The sequence below is a fragment of the Balaenoptera borealis genome, assembly GCF_965194805.1.
Source record: "Balaenoptera borealis genome assembly, chromosome: 20".
NCBI classification, from domain to species: domain Eukaryota; kingdom Metazoa; phylum Chordata; class Mammalia; order Artiodactyla; family Balaenopteridae; genus Balaenoptera; species Balaenoptera borealis.
Window position 1 is genome coordinate 42,687,392 of NC_138879.1, and position 18,910 is coordinate 42,706,301.

An 18,910-nucleotide genomic window follows, 5' to 3' on the forward strand; every position below is an offset into this window, starting at 1 on the left:
GCCCCAAACCAGGTCCCCCCAGGAAGAGCCGCCTCCCCGTCGTCATGGCTTGTTCGCCTGGGGATGTGTTGGTTGGGCTTCTCTAGCCATAATCAGAGGAGGAGTGGGCAGAGGTACTCATCCAAAAGTTCTCAGACCAAGAGGTCAGCCTGGAATCTCCAGGAGGACGGTACATTCACCCCCAACAGCACCCGCTCTCCCCAGCCCAGCCCAGCCCAGCCCAGCAGCTGCCAGTCTCAGAGGTCACAGCTGGAAAGGACTTCACAGTTCATCTCCTCCAACCACCACCCCACCCCCTGACCACCTCCACCACCAAATGTCCCCGGAAGGCAAAGCTCCTGAGAAGGTCAGGGCTTATCAAAGCCGCGCAGCGAGCTGGCGGCCACCCTCCAAACTCACAACCTCAGAGCCCCCTGCTCCGCCACACTGCCTCTGGAACGAAGCGCTTGGGGCTTTGAGGGGATCAGAACCCCCTGGAGAATCTGATAATAACTTGTGAAAGACGGACTCTCCCTCTGCAAATGCCCAGGTGCACACACAATGGATTGCATTCAATTCAGGGGGTCTCCAGCCACTGGAAGTTCCCACAGGAGAGCGGTTCTCAAAGTTTGGTGGGCCAGAGAACCACCCGGGAACTTTAAAATCCTGACCTCCAGACCCCAACCCCAGAGACTCTGATTGTGTAGGCCTCAGGTAGGTCCAGGCATCTACACTGATTACAAGTATCCCAAGAGTCTGATGCAAGGGGATCCGAAGACCAGTCTAGAAAGACTTTGGTCGGTGGGGCCCAACATCCAGGGCAAGGACCTCTACTCTAGAAAGAGACCAAACTGAACATTTACCTTTAGGTGGGGAGATAGGGAGATGCTTCCTACGGCCTTATCCCAAGGGTGAGAGAGGCCCCAAGGTGGCCCCAAAGCCCATGTCATGATTGGGGGGTGTCTCTTGTGTTACTGCTCCAGAGACCCTCACTCAGGGCACCTGACACACGTCTCAAGCTAGACTGTGTCCTCGCCCAGGCCAGGGACCACACGCACCTCATCTGTTCCCAGCCCAGAGCCAAACCTGAGCCCCACCAGTGTGGTTCTGAACAGAACTGAACAAGCCTGTCGGCCCACGAGGTCTATTCCAGGCCCCCCCCCAAAAGCATCCAGGTTAGTTCCCATCCCCATGGGTGCTGAAAACCAAACCCACCAGCTCTCAGAGCTGTGCAGTGAGGGAGGGACGCATCAAGGGCCTGGCCTCCCAGCTACCAGGCCCAGGCCCCCGGGGAAGGGGAACCCATTCAGGAAGCCTGGTTTCCGAGTTCTCAGTCTGTTCACCCCTTTCGGAAGCGCTGTCAGGAAAGCCAAGTCTTTGTCTTCTCTCTCTCTCTCCAGGTGATATTGGTGGTCAGATGGGATTGTTTATTGGTGCTAGTATCCTTACAATACTAGAGCTCTTTGATTATATTTATGAGGTAAGATTTGGGATCGCTCGTGGGGGAACGACCTGGTGCCCTCATCCTGCCCCGACGTCCAGAACCAAAGCGTGGATGGGGGAGAGCACAGCCTCTCTTCCGCCAGGGCCGCCTCCTCCTCCCTGTCCATGGATATTGTCTATCACCACCTCCTAGGCACTGGGGGAGGGATGGTTGTAAGAGAGACAGAAGCCACAGGCCTATCCTCAGGGCTGTCTACACTCACAGGGAGGGAGCAGAAGGGATGAGAAGAAGAGGATGAAACTGTGCTGAGGCCACAGCCCTGAGCCCCTCCCGCTGCTAGGGGGCTTCAGACACGGTGTGTCTGCACCCTCACATTCACACCGCATACCACACTCACACAACACATGTGCACACACATGTACCACACGCACTCCACACACACCACTCACACACGTGCCATACACACACATCACGCACAGTTACAGCACACTCACACACCACATGTGCACACACATGTACCACACGCACTCCACACACACCACTCACACACGTGCCATACACACACATCATGCACAGTTACCGCACACTCACATATGACATGCACACACATATATCACACACACTCCACACACACCACTCACACACGTGCCATACACACACATCACGCACAGTTACAGCACACTCACATACGACATATGCACACACATATATCACACACACTCCACACACACCACTCACACACGTGCCATACACATCACGCACAGTTATAGCACACTCACATACGACATATGCACACACATATATCACACACTCCACATACACCACTCACACATGTGCCATACACACACATCACACACAGTTACAGCACACTCACATACGACATATGCACACACATATATCACACGCACTCCACACACACCACTCACACACGTGCCTCACGCACAGTTACAGCACACTCACATACGACATATGCACACACATATACCACACGCACTCCACATACACCACTCACACACGTGCTATACATACACATCACACACAGTTATAGCACACTCACATACGACATATGCACACACATATACCACACACACTTATACCACACTCACATACTACTCACAAATACACACGTACACCACATGCACACCACACACACACACCACTCACACGCATCACACACACTTATACCACACTCACACACAACATCTGCACACACATACACCACACACTTCACACACATATACCACACACAGTTATACCGTGCTGACACACACTGCTCACAAATACACACATTCACCACATGCACACCACACACACACACCACTCACACGCATCACACACACTTATACCACACTCACACACAACATCTGCACACACATACACCACACACTTCACACACATATACCACACACAGTTATACCGTGCTCACACACACTGCTCACAAATACACACATACACCACATGCACACGTCATGCACACACACACACACCCCTGCCCTCCTGGTGGCCCGTCACCCGAGCAGCGCCCTCCGTGGTCCAGGCAGGTTTCGGGAAGGAGCACTCCTGCCGTGCTCATCAGTCCTGAGCAGGAAGAGCAAGGGCACCCCTGCCGCTCCTGGCCACTAACTGTCCGGGAGTTGTCACCCTCAGGGGGCAGCTGGACAAAGCCTCTGGAAGCTTCTCACACAGCAAACAGTGGCTTCAGTCACTGAGTGCTCCGGGTGCACATCAGCCTTCCTACTGCCTCCCTCCCCACAGCCCCGGGATGGCTCCAGGGACTCCAGAATCCCTCAGGGAAGTCCAGGCCCAACACCGTCCCCAGGACCACCTGAGTCTCAGCCTAGCAAACGGGGCCTGCAGAGCAGTGGCCTGCGTCCCAGAGGGGGCTGGCGATGGCCAGAGGCCGCTGGCAGTCACTGCGGGGAGCCGGAGGGCACCGGTGACCAGGGGCCTCTAGAGTGTCACATCCTGCCTCTCAGCATGGTGACCTTGTTCCCAAACCGGGTCCCATGGCCAGATTTCATTCTGCCTTGTTTACTCATTTTTGTGAAAAGATATACAAAATCACAGAAATTGAATCGCACCAGGGAACATATTTAGTAATTACCCTTTCTTGCTAAGAATAAAATGTTAAGAACTCAGGTGTATCCCGATCTTGTGAACTGTGGAGTTGTCAGGCCTCAAAAGTGATGAGTAATTCTGTCCCCCCAGGACAGACAGGGAACCAGCCATACTGGGAGACCAGGCCCTCCCGTGACCCCCTCCAAGCTCTAGCTCCTGCTCCAAAATCCCATCTCAGCCCAAAGATTGGGTAGGGGCCCCAGCCCGGCCACGTGGAGGGAGGTCTCTCTCTCTCTCTCTACCTTGGCGCCGTTCTTCTGGCCTGACCACCCCCTTCCTGCCTTTCTTGCAGCTGATCAAAGAGAAGCTATTAGACCTGCTTGGCAAAGAAGAGGAGGAAGGGAGCCACGATGAGAATGTGGTAAGGGCAGCCCGGGGTTTGCAGGTTGGTTAGTTCCTCTGGCACATACAGGCCGTGTTAACCCAGATGCAGGGGCCGGGTGGGGCCGGAGGGTGGGCCGAGCTTCATTGCACACCTTTCCGTGGCTCGTGACACTCTGCAGCTCCCAAATCCAAGGACACTCCAACTGAGCCTTGAGCCTCTCTCTGAGACTCACCCCAGAACCCAGCAATAAGCCGTGGATGCAGCGGAGACCAGGAGATGCTTCTGCCTGGACCAATCCAGCTTCTCCCAGGCCAGAGGCCACGCCCCTCTTCTCATGCCTTGGGAGAACCGGAGAGGCTCTGCGTAGGTCCACTCCCTTATTCTGCAGGGTGGCAGAATACAAGCAGGGATGTCCCTGGTACTCTACCCCATCTTGAAGGGGACGTAGGGTGTGGTGCCCTGTGAATTTGGTAGTGGCAATGATACCCATTAGAACTGCTAACCGCTGTATGCCTGGTACATGTGAGGCACCGTGCTAAGTGCCTTAAGAGCGCCACGCTGTTTCAACCCGACAGTCACCCTAGAGGAAGGTCTGTTTCTATCTCCATTCTGTGCATGAGGCCGTCGCGGCTCAGAGACCAAGGTTACACTGCAGGTGAGTGTCAGAGCTGGGCACAAAGCCTCCCTAACCACTGTCATACTCTGCCTCTCATTCCTCGAGCCAGAGAGGGGCAGCACCTCTTAAGCTGCTCATTCTCCGTCCCTAAGTCTGCTCCTGGACCCCTGTCTCCACTGAAGGTTGCAGGTATCGCTGGCTTTCACCAAGTCAGCACCCGGCCCCAAGAGACCACCCCATGCAGTGGCCACTTGCCCCCTTAAAATCATAACATGCCAAATGGATCCCAGCCCCCTCCTCCTGTTTGGGCTCCCACTTCTGTTCCAGACACTATTTCTCTACCCATCTCCCAGGCTAAAAAAATCTCACTTTGATTCTCTCCGGTCCCTGCAGCCTCTGCTTGAACAGAAGACAGCTTCTGTTGAGGAGAGGGCAGTGTGGAAGGAGGCCAGGCTCTCGACTCAGCTACCTGCCTGGATCCCAGGTCCCCGCTTCCCAGCCATGTGTAGCGGCTGGGAGCTCGTTACTTCCCTTTCTGATCATCTGCTAAATCACTGGGGCTTCAGGGGGTGCCATTCAGATGAAGCGAGGCCAGGCCTGTAAAGCCATGAGCTTTGCCTAGTTTATAATGAGCGCGTAGCAAGTACAGGCTCCCTCCCCCACCGGCCTTCAGAATGTCTCAGAGCCTAGCCTCCCCTCTGGCCCCTCCCCCTCCCCCAGCCTCATCCTCATCAAATCTCCCCCGCATCCTTGGCACAGAATTCTGCTCCCATCCCTCCCAGCCTCCAGCCCTCCGCAGCCTGGGAATCACCTGGAAAACTCAAAGCCATCTCAGCCCCACCCTGCTCAGGGACCCAAGACAACTCTTCCCTGGGGCCAGTCTAACCTAAAGTTCCTTCGGGCAGCTGTGATCAGGGGTCAGGGTTCTGGCTGTCAGAGGCCTCCACTGCTTGGCCTCAGTGATTGGCACCCCCTGCCCCAGGCTTGGACACAGGCCACCCCTCCTCCAGCCCAGGCTGACCCAACAGAGGCCCCAAGGGCGAGGGTAGGATGGGCCATCCAAGCTCCAAAGCTACACACACCACTCAGATGTAGCTTCAGGTGACACATCAGGGGACCGCTAGAGAGAAGGTCAAACCAGTCGCTAAGCCCCATCCCCACTCTGCGGGGGAGGGGGCGGGTGTGCCTAGGTGGAGAATGGAGAGGATTCTAAAGGCTATGAGGCCCCTTCAGCCTCATGCACCAGGATGGCAAGCCGGCGCGGGAGGTGTCTGGGGCGGAGCAGCTGTGCCCCGGGGGAGCCCACAGTGGGCAGCGTGGTTCCCGGGGCCTGGGCTGGGCTGCCCGGGGGGCATCGTGATGAACTTTTGCTGAATGAGCATCAACGCCCACTTTCCCCTTCCCACCAGAGCACTTGTGACCCGATGCCAAACCACTCCGAAACCATCAGCCACAGTGTGAACGTGCCCCTGCAGACGGCCCTGGGGACCTTGGAGGAGATTGCCTGCTGACAGCCCTCCGACCGCCCGGCACCCCCCAGACAGACCTTGAGGCCCAGGACCAGAACAGGGGACGGCAGGCTCAGGTGGGATGGCCCCTGCCGACCGACGGAAAGAAGCAAGAGCCCCCTTTGCACACATAGCAAACTCTCTGTCAAAACCTCGCTCCAGCCTCGTCTGGCACGACGCGTCCTCAGGCCCTGCTGCCACGCACCCGTCCCTCTTAGGAGAAGTGAGTCACGCTCTGGAACTGTCCGAGAACCGACCTGCCGTCACATCTCACTGCCAGATGTAAAAAGCAACTGCATGCTCTGAGTCCTCACGGCACCGCCTCCACATCTGTCTCTGTACTTGACCCTCCTCCGTGCGGTTTCCAGCAGTCCCTCTGCAGCAGTGCAGGGGGACCAGGTTCCAGCCCCAAAGTCACCACGAGGCCACGCTGGAATCACACCTGCACGATCAAGAGGGAAACCGCAGAACTCGACGACGTCCGGTCCTTGTGTAGTTTGTGAAGGTTCTTAACCTGCCCACAGAGCCCTCCCCCACCTCCCCAAGCCGGCCCACAGGGTGATCAGGGCCACCCCCCCTCCCCTCCACAGCTGCCCCGGGCACTCATCCGCGGTGCCCACGTCATTCTGCTCTCCCTGTGACACGGCTTGTACAGTCTGATTCTGTTTCTTTGGGGGGCTTTTTTTTTTGTTTGTCTGTCTGTCGGAGATCTGTTTCATTTCGTTTTCTGAATTTGGGTTTTGATGTCCTGAGGTTTGGTTTGGTTTTTCCATTTTCTCTGGCGTTTATTTATTTGTGCTTCCAATCACACTCGTATTAAAAGCTGGTCTTGTGGAAATGGCTGAGTCGTCTCTGCCCTTCCCCCGCACTCTTTCTCCCCAAGACTTTAGGAAAGAGCCAGATCTGCCAGGTCAAAAACTACAAGACGAATAGGTAGATAGATGGATAGATAGATAAATGATAGATAGATAGATAGGTGATAGATAATTAGATGACATAGTTTATGCATTACTTACCTTTACAAAACACGTACGCTCTGTATTCTATTCTATTCTATCCCACATCTTTAAACACTATTGATCACAACATTGTGAATGGCTTCCCCACCCCACGAATGGGTCTCAGCCCGAGGTCTGAATGACGCTGCGCTGGACCACAGGCACGTGGCATGCAGACGGGGAGGCAGAGCACGCGGCCCAGCCCTGCAAACCTTCGAGGAGGCCTTCACATCCCTCTGCTCTTCCGTCCTCTGTCCTGGCTCCTCCTGACCCGGCCAGTGAGTTCAGGCTGGACACCTGCCCCAGCAGGGCCCCCTCCCACACTCCTGCCTCTCCCAACCCTCTCTGCAACCCACCTCCTCACCCCCATCAAACTGACCGACTTCTGCCTTGCTCCCCACAACTCCTGAGAGCATGTCCGTGTGGGCGGGGGGTGGGGAGGTGCCCTCTGCTGGGGACGGGGCATGCCCTTTCAAGCCCCCCTGTGGCAAGAGAGAGCTTCCTGCTCCTGCAGAATCCTCGTCCTCACAGCAACTTGCTAATTCCGCAGGGCCAGTTCCTGTGGTCTAATCTTTTACTTCCCCCCGCCACTCCCAACTCAAAGTCATCCCCAGAGCCACGAAGAAAGACCTAATATGGTTTGTACCTCCCTCCTCATGCACAAGTGCACCGAAAGCACTGGCTAGACAAGGCAGTCTGGTCCCTGCTTCGCTATCCAATCCCTCTCTCTCTTTCTCCTAACACAAGGAATTGATGGATGAGATCATGCACCTCTCTGGGCTCAGTTCCCTCCATCTGAGTATGAAGATAATACCTTACCTGTGTCTTCACAGATGATCTCCGGAGGGCCCTTCAGACTCGAGGTGCTATGACAGTACTACTCCCCCTGCCAGTGGGACAAGTCACACCAGCCACACACACCAAGCCGGGGCCGGGAGCTTGCAGTCACCAGGCCCCAAGAGGCAGCTGGGACAGAACATCCCTCTGATGTCTCCTCCCAAGGATCCTCTCAGCTAGGGTTGCCCAGGGCTGTTAGCAAAGCTGGGTTTTAATTTTTAGAAACAGGGTGCACAGCTGCTGGAAGTGTCCTTGTTTTCGTGTTCTATCTCTGTTGTAACAAAATGACAAACTTAGTGGCTTAAAACAACACAGATGTATTATCTTACAGTTCAGGAGGCCAAGAATCAGACATGGGTCTCACTGGTTTAAAATCTAGGTGTCAGCAGGGCTGCCTTCCTTTCTGGAGCCTCTAGAGGAGAAACCATTTCCTCACCTTTTCCACCTTCTACAGGCTACCCACGTTCCTTGGCTTGTGGCCTCTTCCTCTTTCAAAGACAGGAATGATGGGTTGAGTCCTTACATCACAAAGACAATGACCTTCTCCTGTAGTCACACCTCCCTCTAGCTCAGATCCTCTCCTGCTTGCCTCTTCCATTTTTAAAGGACTCAGATGAATTAGATTAGATTAGATCAGGCTAGATTAGATTAGGTGCAGCCAATAATCCAGGATAACCCTCCTATTTCAAGGTTATTAACTAATCACATCTTCAAAGTTTCTTTTGCCATGTAAAGCAACATATTCACAGGTTCCAGGCCTTGGGACCTGGACCTTTTTGGGGGCCATTATTCTGCCTACCAAGAGCCCTTTGGACCACGTAATCTACTTACCCTCATTTTCCAAATGAGCGGACCCAAAAAGGGAGGGAAGAGACTTGCCTAGCATCACACGGTGAGTTAGCAGTGCCCAAACTACACTCCCAAGCTCCCAGACTCACAATTCCATCTGTAGGCCCACTTCAAGCAAGAAGCACTGAGAGTGATCATTTTTCCAAACTTTGCCAGGGCATGGAAGTCTTTCTCCTGAGAGAAGTTCACTCCTCATTACGTCAGGCTGGAAAGTGTCCTTCTGGTGCCTAGACTATAGGATGTAGAAGAACAGAAAATGTCTTCAGACTGCTCCCCTCAGGGATAGAATCCAAATTAAATGTCTATTCAGTGAGTTGGGAGTCTGTTGGATGCTTCTGCCTCGTTCCAGTTTAACAGTTTCATATATTCTTTTAAATCTGTAATTTCAATTTCAATTTGAACTGCTTCATTGGATTCCTGGCTTCCTTTAAAACAAACAAACAAAACAAAAACTTCAGATCAATTTGGGATGGAGTGAAGAATATCCTAACAGGTTTGGATTGCTTCAGGCTTCTGTATGTGCGCCTTCTGATTTGGGGATTCTTTGTTCATCTGGGAGCAGGTCTACAAACTGAACCTGTTTAAAGAAAAAAAGACAGGAAATTTGAGAGAATAAATCAATAGCCAGCTACTGATTATAATTAACTGGTTGTTGAGCAAAGACATAGTCGTAAGCCTAAATTCTTGGGAGTGGTGGTATTTTTTAGTATCATTATTTCAAACAAGTAGCATTGTGTGCAATCAGTCCTTTAGTGGAGAAATGATTTCTTTACTGGAGAGGTTCGGTAGACAGAGAAGACCTGGGAATTGTCACATTTTCAAGAGTCACCCAAATGATGACATGATGGCCGCGGGTTGGACTGATCACAAACCCAACAAAGCACAGGGATGAATCATCAGGGACCTCAAAGTGTCACGTCAACCAATCAATTGATCGATCAACCAAATAATGGCACATAATCTCAGAATCGGTGGTCTGCTGCAGTTAGGCGAAAGGAATAAGCATTTCTGTGAGTAGTCTTGCCAGGGACCGAGCCAGCTGCTTAAATGCTGTTTTTTCTTGTTGTTTTGGGCGGAGAGAGGTCAGGGTTATTTTCCTCTCTCCAGCTGGGAGTTATTTTTGTAACAGTCTCAACCAGGAGCGCAGCTAGTGACCAAGGGTCCACAAAGGGTCTCTGGCTAGGTTCTTGGTGAGCTGGGAGGGAGGAAGGCAGGGCAGGCCCCACCCACAGGTGTGATCTTTGTGGTAATGGTTCCCTCAGGTGAAGCTCAGCTCAGCCAGCCTGAGCCTGAGATGCAAGGAAGAACCTGGGACCTCCTCCTCCACAAGCTCAGAGATTTCAATTCGATTCTGAGACCTAAACTCGGAGCAGAGGCAAGAGGCCTCCAGAAAGCGCCTCCAGAAAGCTCCCCCGTTACAGAGAAGCAAAGAATTTACTTCTCCGGGGGTGTGGGCTGCCAGCCCTGATTCACCCACAGCCAGGGCAGACCCCGCGCTGCGTAGAACAAGCTTCTTGGCAGAGCTGGGAGGGGAGCAGGGCGATGCGGAAAGGGGAAACACGTGAAGAACACGGGTTCTCCATTTATTGATGGTCTATTGTGCGCCGGGCACTTGCCCTCAAGGAATTTATCATCTGAGCAGGGGACACTAAGTAAACAGATGACTCTGAGAGACGGATCTGAATTTTGCAGCGGAAGGAGAGCGAGAGAGCAGCATGTGGAAAGCCAGGGGCTGGGGTGGGACGGGGGAGTGCTGGAGGAGGCACAGTCCTGGGACTGCACGGAAGTCCAGGGGAGCCAAGCGAAGAAAGGAAAGGGGAAAGTGTCCGAAATGACCACCGAGAGGCAGGCAGGTGCCAAAGGATGAAGGGCCAGGGCAGCAGGTTGAGGGCTGTATCACGGCTGAAGTCTTTCAGGCTCCTTCCTCTGCTCTCCAAGGGTCTAGGACCGTATTTCCCAAGCCAAGGGTTGATGCATCTACCTAATTGCTCTGGGATTCCTAGCACGTAGAATCATTTTGCGCATGCATCTGTGTATTCCTAAGGCTCATAGGCTGAGTGTGTTTGGGGGACCACAAGGTCCCTGGGGACCATGAAACAGGTCAGTGGGAACCAGCCCGGCCTGAGGATGGGTGGAAAGGGGAGGATGTCTTACTAATTCGATTTAACAGTCAATGAAACCTACGCTTACCGTAGGGTTTGCAAGAATAAAGCAATAGTTGGCAAAAGCTTTGGACAGAGTCAAAAGATTGAATCTCTAACCTGTTTCTGCTGTAAACTAACCATATAACTTTGGAAAATGTATTTCACTTCTCTGGGCCTCAGTTTCCCCCTCTATAAGAGGGGAGGGATGGGAAATGGACAAATAATCCCTTTGGTGCATCCCAATTCTAATGGTCTATGAGTCTAAATTGAGAATGGGTGTCAGGTATCCAAGCAAATATTCCGTTTACTGCTCGGAGCCTCTGTTTCCCATCTATATAACAGTGATAATGATACCTAGGTGTCAGGGTAATTATGAGGATTAAACGAGCCGAGGTGTATACTTTCTATCTTTTCTTCTTTCCTTTTTTCTTCCTGTAAAACATTGATTCTAAATCTTGCTTGGATTAAAAATAAGGTGAAAACTATGAACTCTCTCCCCAGAAAAAAAAATGCACGTGGCCCCCATAGACGTACATAACATTTTGCATACAATTTTAGGAGGGTTATGGACCCCAGAAGCCCATCCGTGATCCCCTAGGGATGCACCCCTGGTCTAGAAAGTGCTAAACATTCCCCCAGAAGAACTGCAGGAGGAGAGTACCACTAGAGCAACCAACATTTCTTCCCCTAAATGATATTCTGACTGTTATTTTTCAATTTACCGGCAGGAAAAAGGATAGATTGGGTTTGATCAATGTCAAGTTTTTTCTCCTATAATTTTTTAAACCTTTGGAACCTGCTGCAGCTTGTGTGCTAGCAAGTTCTCACAGAGGGCAAAATGAATGAACGAGCAGAAAATCAGTATGAACAGAGAACCTCTGGGATTACTTTATGCACGCCGTGATTACGAGGGCCGAGGAGACCTGCATACATAGAAAGCAACTGGAGCATCGCTCTACAAACATCCCTGTGGCCTGATTCTTCAGGAATGTGACCACCGCGTCCACTGCATGCAGGAAATGCACGCGCATGGTCTCTGTATGCCGTTGAGCCCCTAGACACGCACCCCTGTTGACATCTCATTTGTTTTTGAGCAAGACTGTAATCGTGCTTTTTGTTTAAAAAAAAAAAAAAAAAAAAAACACCCCGTGATAATGGCCGTGAGTGATGCCTTGGCATGGGGAATTTGGATGTCTTGACTCCTTAAAACTACTCCCCACACCACCTGCTTCCGAAGGCAGTGGCTCATTTGGCTAACTTAGCACCATCATGGGCTGTTTGTCTTTTGTGTAATTCAGACTTTGTGGCTTCTTTTCAAAAGGAATTCTATCCAAGTTAAAATAAGCCCAAGAGAAAGTGATTGGAGGGCACCAAAGCATCCTCAGTTCAACCTGTCTTACAGGGAGGAGGGACAAGAAACAACTGGAAGGCTTCCCAGCACCAGCTGGGGGTCTCCGTCCGGACTTCCTCACTCCATGAGCATTTTCTGCGTGGCTCATATATCAAGAGGACACAATCTCAGGGAGCTCAGAGTCTAGGCAGGCAGAGGTAGGCAACAGACACGCACACAGGAACCTGAGCAGAGAGACGTAAAGCGGAGATGCATCTGGCATGCACACTCGTTGGAGAATAGGCACCAGGGCTGTCTGCCGAGCTGAGGCATTAGTAGGTTCTGGCTGAAGCCTTGAGAGGTGGGTGGAAGTTGCCAGGGAGGCAGGTCTGCAGAGGAGACACCTGAGCAAAGGCTTGGAGGGAGAGGAGAACGTGAAGTGTCTGAGGAAGGACAGATGCTTGCTGGATAGAACTGGGCTGTCTCTCCACTGCCCTCCATCCACTGTGCCTTCCCACCCCAGGGGTCCAGCCGACTGAGAGTCCAAGGGCTGGTCCAGCTATGGAGGCTGGGACATGCTGAGGACAAAGCACAGCCTTTGGAGTTCAACAGCCCCATCCGAATCCCAGCTCCACCAACTGTGTTACCTTGGGCAAGTTCTAGAACTTGTCTGGGGCTCAGTTTTCTCCTGAAAAATGGGGATGACCATCTCTACCCCCTGGGGATGCTGCGAGGGTGGTGAGATAAACCATGGAAAGTGCTGGTGAGATGCCTGACACGTGGCAGTTCGGAGATGATGAAGTCCTATCCTACATGCCAACTCCATCAAGAGTGGCTGCCATTGAAGTGTCAGAAGGATTCCTGGCCACATAGAATAGAGGCTTGTGCTCAGTTTGCAATAGAGGTGTCCGGTGAGGTGTCCGGTGAGTGCTGGATCCCATCTGATTGGGCCAGTTTCCCGTAGTTTCCCACTCTAGAAGCTTCAGGCCAGTGTCCAGAGTGGAAAAAGCCAGCCACATCCAGCTGAGGGTATGGATCTCACAGGCAGAGCACAGGGACCTCCGCCCAAGAGAAGCACACTGCAGAGCCCCACTCATCTGCCAGGAGCCTCGGGCCCCCTCACCTGTACTTGCAGGTAGAGAAGGAACAGCACCTTAGCAAGCTAATTATCCCCTGGGGCATTCACCCCACCCTTAGCACAAAAGATAAAGTCCATTTCCAATTAGTCTTCTGGAGCCAAACTAGTCCAAGAATGAGGTGACTAGGACTTTTTTTTTTCCTTTTTTTTTTTAACATTTTTAATTGGAATATAGTTGATTTACAATGTTGTGTTAGTTTCAGGTGTACAGCAAAGTGAGTCAGTTATACATATATCCACTTTTGGGGGGGGATTCTTTACCCATATAGGTCATTACAGAGTATTGAGTAGAGTTCCCTGTGCTATACAGTGGGTCCTTATTAGTGACTTGAACTTTAAAAAGTGCCGGAACTTCACTTAATTCTCCCCACTTCCCATAGAAATTTCTGCCACTTTATCCAAACCATCCCCGTGCCTCTTTTGCTCTTTCTTCCACACCTTCTCCTCTCCTCTTCCTCCTTCTCAGCAAACAGTGATGAGGACATTGGTGCAGATCTCCCAAGGAAGCCCTGGTCACCAGGACAGGCAGGATGTGTGCCCACCAGGTGGGCTGGGACTTGGCAACCCCAGAGCTCAGGGAAGCCAGACAAGAGGCCAGTGTTTCTTAAGTCCCTCCCACTCTGTGCCACGCCCTGTACCAGGTGCCTCCCTGCTCTGTATTACATAATTGATATCAATACGATATTGCAAGCTGGCCTTTATTAGCTCCTCTTGTCCATGAGGAATTTGCCCGTGAGAGGTGGAGTGACCTTCCCAAGGTCAGGCAGCCAGGATAAAGGAGAAACCCCATTAAGCCAGCTCTTCCCGAATTGTGCCAAACCCCCCACTGCTCCAAGATATGGCCAAGTGCGAGGTGAGTGGGACTTGGATAAGAAGCAGGCAGAGGGGTCCCCCTGAGAGGGAGAGAGCTCGGGAGGGGCTGTGGTTCCATCTAGAGAGAAGCCTGGGGCCTGACAGCTACTGTTGAATGAACTGTTGCTATGTTGAAAGAAGGTATCGGGGCCCATTCATTCACTAGTTCTACAAACGTTAGCTGAGTGCCTACCATACATTCAGGATGCATCGTTCATGCATCAATCATATATTCAAGAGGTTCATGTAGGAAACTCTGCCAGGTGTGGGCAACACAGGCACTGACACCACCACCCCCTCCCCCAGGCTTCCAGGAATGGAGGCAAACCTCCCGTGGTAGGCTTTTTGGAGTCCAGCTGAACCCCAGCCCATGCGGATAGTGAGGAAACCCTGAGATGCTTCTGGCTCCAACACGCCACCTGGACACACAGTGATAGCTGAGAACCACACTTATATTAAACTATACTTTATTAGTTGGCTTGTCTCCCCAGGCCTGGGTCAGGAACCAAACCACATCTCCCAAGCTGCTATGCATGGCCTGTCCATCCAGAGAGAATCCTACAATTCACAGCCATCCACCCAGTCACTGAGGTCCTTGCCCTGGCAGTGATGCCTCCAGACCTCCCTGAGGATGGAAGATGGGGAAGAGGAGAGACCAAATCAGCTGCGGTCTTCAGTCTTCGCTCAGAGAAGAACAGGATGGAGGCGTGGGCTCTAAACCAGAAGTGAGGTGAGGAAAGGGGCTAGCAAGGGGAAGAGAGACAAGTCAGCTGTGTTAACTAGCAAAGAACCCCCTAAAAGAAGTAAAAAAAAAAAAAAAGAGAGAGAGAATGGCCCTTAAAAAGTTACCTGTCTAGCCTCCATATTTTACCGATGGAGATAACAGAGTAATCAAGTTCACCCAGAAGTCAGTGGCAAAGACTGGGGTCCAGAGCCCCAGTTCAATGCTCGCTTCCTACACCATGCTGTTTCTGCAGACAGTGATGCCACCGTACATGTGTACAGCCCTTTACAGTTTACATAGCACTGTCACACCCATCATCCATTTATCTGCCAACCCCCCCAGCAGCCCTATAAGGTGGATTGGGCAGATATTATGTTCCCTATATTCCAAATGAAAAGCTGAGACTAAGATGCAAAATTACTTGCCCAAGGTCCACAGCTTGTAAATGACAGAAATGCACCTACTCCCAATTCTCCTTGGCTACCAATCTGGATCTTTCAGTTGCTGGTAACTATAGTTTAGAGGCTCTTTTAGGACCATTACCTTGTTCCAGTGTCATACTAGCATCTGGAGGAAGTTAAGCAAGATCCTGGGATCCTGGGGGTCCCAAGTTCCCAGGGGTTCCAAACTTGGATAACTAGTGTCCTCTATGATGTCACTTCCTATTAGCCTCAGCCACCTCTCAGAGGTTATACATGCCACAGATTTACTCCCAGCGTACAAGAGAGTTGTTCTTTGATTTAACCCCAAAGAACCTGTTTCTTCCATCCCAGGGTAGTGCCCCCAAGGCCTCAAGCCGTTGGATTCCTACCTGAGCCTGCATTCACCCTTCCTGATTTTATAGATGTGCATTCTATCATGCTGAGCCTGCCTCATTCCAGATTCAGCTCCCGGGGCTTCAACTGTTCTCAAATCAACACGTCTCCAAAGCTGTGGCCATTGTCAAGGCCCACCTTGGACCTTCTCTATGTTCGTGGTCCTTTTCACCTCCTCCTCTCGCTCACTGGCCATGTATCACGTGTCCCTGTTCCTCCTCCACAGCCCCTCCCCCCTAACCCCTCTCCTGTCCATCACCTATACAACTGAGTCCACACCCTCTGTCTCTCATTTAGACTCCTGCAAAGGCTTCCCAACTAGCCCCCCTGCCTCTAGTCCCTCTCGCCTCCTTCTGATCATGGAGTGACATTTGATACTTTCCTAATTACCCCACCAGCCTCGTCACTATCGCATCTGCCCTGAGTTCTGGTACTCTGGCCACCTGGAGGGATTTTACCTTCCCCACATTCTGTCCCCTGCCGCTATCCAGATAGGGGAGTAAAGGGAGGTTGGAGACTCTATGTAGAGGAGCTCCCATCGGAAGAGGCTGGGAAGCTGTAGGCCTGCTGCTTCAGGGGCTCCAAAGATATAGTCCAATGCCCCATCGGATGCTCGTCCGAACTCCCTTGCCTATGAGGATGGCTCCAAAGGCCATCTCGTGGGAAGGAGGTGAGTAAAGGGAAGGCTGATAGGGTGCGGCTCCAGACCACCCAACCATGCTTCAAGCCGGGAACTTCTTTGATCTCTTGTACTAGGCAAAGATGCCACAGTTAAGAAACAAACAAAGTTCCTAGACCCTGGTCTAATGAACTTGTAGGCAGGCATCCCAACATAGGCAGATCTTGGAAGAGCCAGGCTTGGCTCCGTGACCTCCAGTGACTTGCTTACCCTCCCTAAAATTCAGTGCGTTGTCTATAAATACATCAGTGGTAGTGAGCTCCGCCACCGAAAGTTGCCGTGCGGATTAGATTGTGAGGCCATAGAATGGTGCCTGGGATAAGGAGGACACTCAGAGAAGGTTAGTTCCCTACTGTGGTCCTGGCCACATCACCTTGCAGGGGGCTCCAACTTACATTACTTACCAGGTGCCCAGACCCTGGGGATCTTGAAGTATCTTCATGGCACAGATAACAGTATCCTTGAGGTTAGGATTCAACAAGTCTGGGGAGGGAGGCAGAGAAACACGATGAGGGAGCGGGGGTTGGAGCTGGACAGCCAGAGTCTGTCTCTATCTCTCTGTCTTTCTCACACCTGTACACACCCTCCTGCATCCTAAATTCAACCCTATCCCTCGACCACCCTGGAAGCACAGGGCTTACCCGATCACTTCCCCCCATCAGAAGCCATCCCCACTCCCTTCCCATAGCTCTCAGGACAGTGTCCCATCTGGGACCCCAAATCAGATTCACGGAGGACCCATCCTCATCACTCGCCCCATCCCGCCCTCCTTGGTAGACCCAGCAGGCAGCGGGGGTCCCCACTCAGACATAAGGCAGGAGGAACACACAAGGCTGGGGAAGAAGCAATGGCCAGTGCAGAGCCTGGCCCCAGCCAGCCCCGGGCCCAGGCCCAGCCTACCGGAGCAGTACATCTGGCACATGTTTGGGACATTGGGTTTGAGATTTTTGCACCACTTCCGGCTGTTGATCTGGAAGATGCCGTTGTTGGTACTTCCATCGGCTTCGCGGTCCACGGCAGCTGTGTTGAAGCCACTTGCGAAGTAAGCAAGACAGACCCCTGCACAGGGCGGAGACACCGGCCTGCGGGTCAGATGACGGAGGCCAACCCAGACCAGAGGGCTCATGGGGAGACCCCACACGTCACCTCCTCCGAGCCTCAACTCCTGTTTCCAGACAGTCAGGGCAGACGCCCTCCGACCTCCTTGACAAATGAATCCATCGAAGCTCGGAGGGGCAAAGTGACTTACTCAAGGTCACACAGAGCTACCAAATAGCAAGAGTCAGGATCGGACCTCAGGCGTCCTGACTCCTAGGCTAGCAATCTTCCCACGGTCTCACTGCCTGCACATAGTAGGACCCAAGAAATGCTGTGGGATGAATGAACAAGGGCTCGCTCTTCAGAGACATGATTAGGAAGGCACCGGGGGAACCTAGAGAGAGGGCTAGAACCAGAGAAGAAATGAGTCCCCGTGTGGGTGTACTTCATAGCTCCTCGAAGCTGCCACCAGCTTGAAAAGTTTGGTATATACTGCTTTGCTCAGCTTGCCCTAAACTTCACTGGGAATGTCTGATCCCAGTGGCCACAATTCAGATTAGGGTAGGAAACCATTCTTTTCCTTTGGCTCCCGACTTTACCAGCGGGGGAGAAAATGAAGAGGTCATTCTGATTTGGCTGCCTGTCGCCTGCCTGCTGTGTATTCACGACCCAGTGCCAGGTGTTCTCTGCCTCTCAGCTCATAGGATCCTTGTTTGACAAAGGAGAACAGAAGCTCCCAAGGCCACAGCCTGTGAGGGAGGAGGAGGGAGGGAGAGCAGGAGGGAGGGAGGGAGTGCAGTCCTTACAGTCTGCCAGGCTGTATCCCCGGAATCCATCCAGGCCGAAATCCTGCAGCACTCTGGCCAGCTCACAGCGACTGTAGACCTTGGCCTGGCCGGAGGTGAGCAGGCAGCTGAGCAGAGAGGCCAAGGCCAGCAGCGTGATCCCAGGCAGGCACGACCACCTTCTGGGAGCCCAGCTCCCACCTTCCATGCGGGTGGCAGGGTTGAAGACCCCGCCACCCTGGCTCAAAGCGGGGCTTTGAGATGACAGGCAGCTCACGGAAGGCTACCCCTGGAAGAAGAAGGGAAACAGGGCCTGAGTGTACCTGGGAGGTGGGGAGAAGCCTCCAACGCCGCCAACCTGCTCCCTTGCAGCCCTGATGGAGAGTTAGCCGTACCACCAAGAGCCAGAAGAGGGTTCCCCGAGGCCAGCCCCTCTCCCCTCCAATCCTGCTTTGTACCCCCCTGTCCTGGCAGCTGAGAGAAGAGGAGGGGAACCGGGGAGAGGACAAACATATTCTGAGCTCCATACTACTTGCCAGGCATCACGGAATCCTGAAGCCCAAGACTTCACAACTCAGAAGGGACAAAGTTTGGACTGAGACCAAAGTTTCTGTGACTCCGAAGTCCCACGAGGGTTTGGCCACAAGCAGATGCTCCCAGAGGGGACAGCCGAGCAGTGACATCAGTGTAAATCAATCCCTCAGCCCAGATGCCACGAAGCTCTCTTCTGG

General features: G+C 52.6%; 2 protein-coding genes across 3 annotated transcripts in view; one reads left to right on the plus strand and one right to left on the minus strand.

The window, feature by feature from the left end:
• The window catches only part of ASIC2 (acid sensing ion channel subunit 2), a gene marked incomplete at its 5' end in the record, with an annotated part of 1,025,374 nt that extends 1,018,546 nt beyond the window's left edge, over positions 1-6,828 (plus strand). For both annotated transcript variants that reach the window (XM_082370897.1, XM_082370896.1), the window contains 3 exons: positions 1,380-1,459; positions 3,834-3,902; positions 5,892-6,828. In XM_082370897.1, the coding sequence (XP_082227023.1) occupies positions 1,380-1,459; positions 3,834-3,902; positions 5,892-5,993 (251 nt within the window). In that variant the 3' untranslated portion in view covers positions 5,994-6,828. The remainder of the gene's footprint in view (positions 1-1,379; positions 1,460-3,833; positions 3,903-5,891) is intronic.
• A 740-nt stretch (positions 6,829-7,568) lies between these two features.
• Positions 7,569-18,910, minus strand: part of SPACA3 (sperm acrosome associated 3) — a 40,601-nt gene continuing 29,259 nt past the window's right edge. The window contains exons 2-5 of the mRNA XM_082370937.1: positions 18,201-18,468; positions 17,257-17,415; positions 16,761-16,839; positions 7,569-14,763 (exon numbers count right to left, since the gene is read on the minus strand). Coding sequence (XP_082227063.1) covers positions 14,697-14,763; positions 16,761-16,839; positions 17,257-17,415; positions 18,201-18,387 — 492 coding nt within the window. The 5' untranslated portion in view covers positions 18,388-18,468 and the 3' untranslated portion in view covers positions 7,569-14,696. The remainder of the gene's footprint in view (positions 14,764-16,760; positions 16,840-17,256; positions 17,416-18,200; positions 18,469-18,910) is intronic.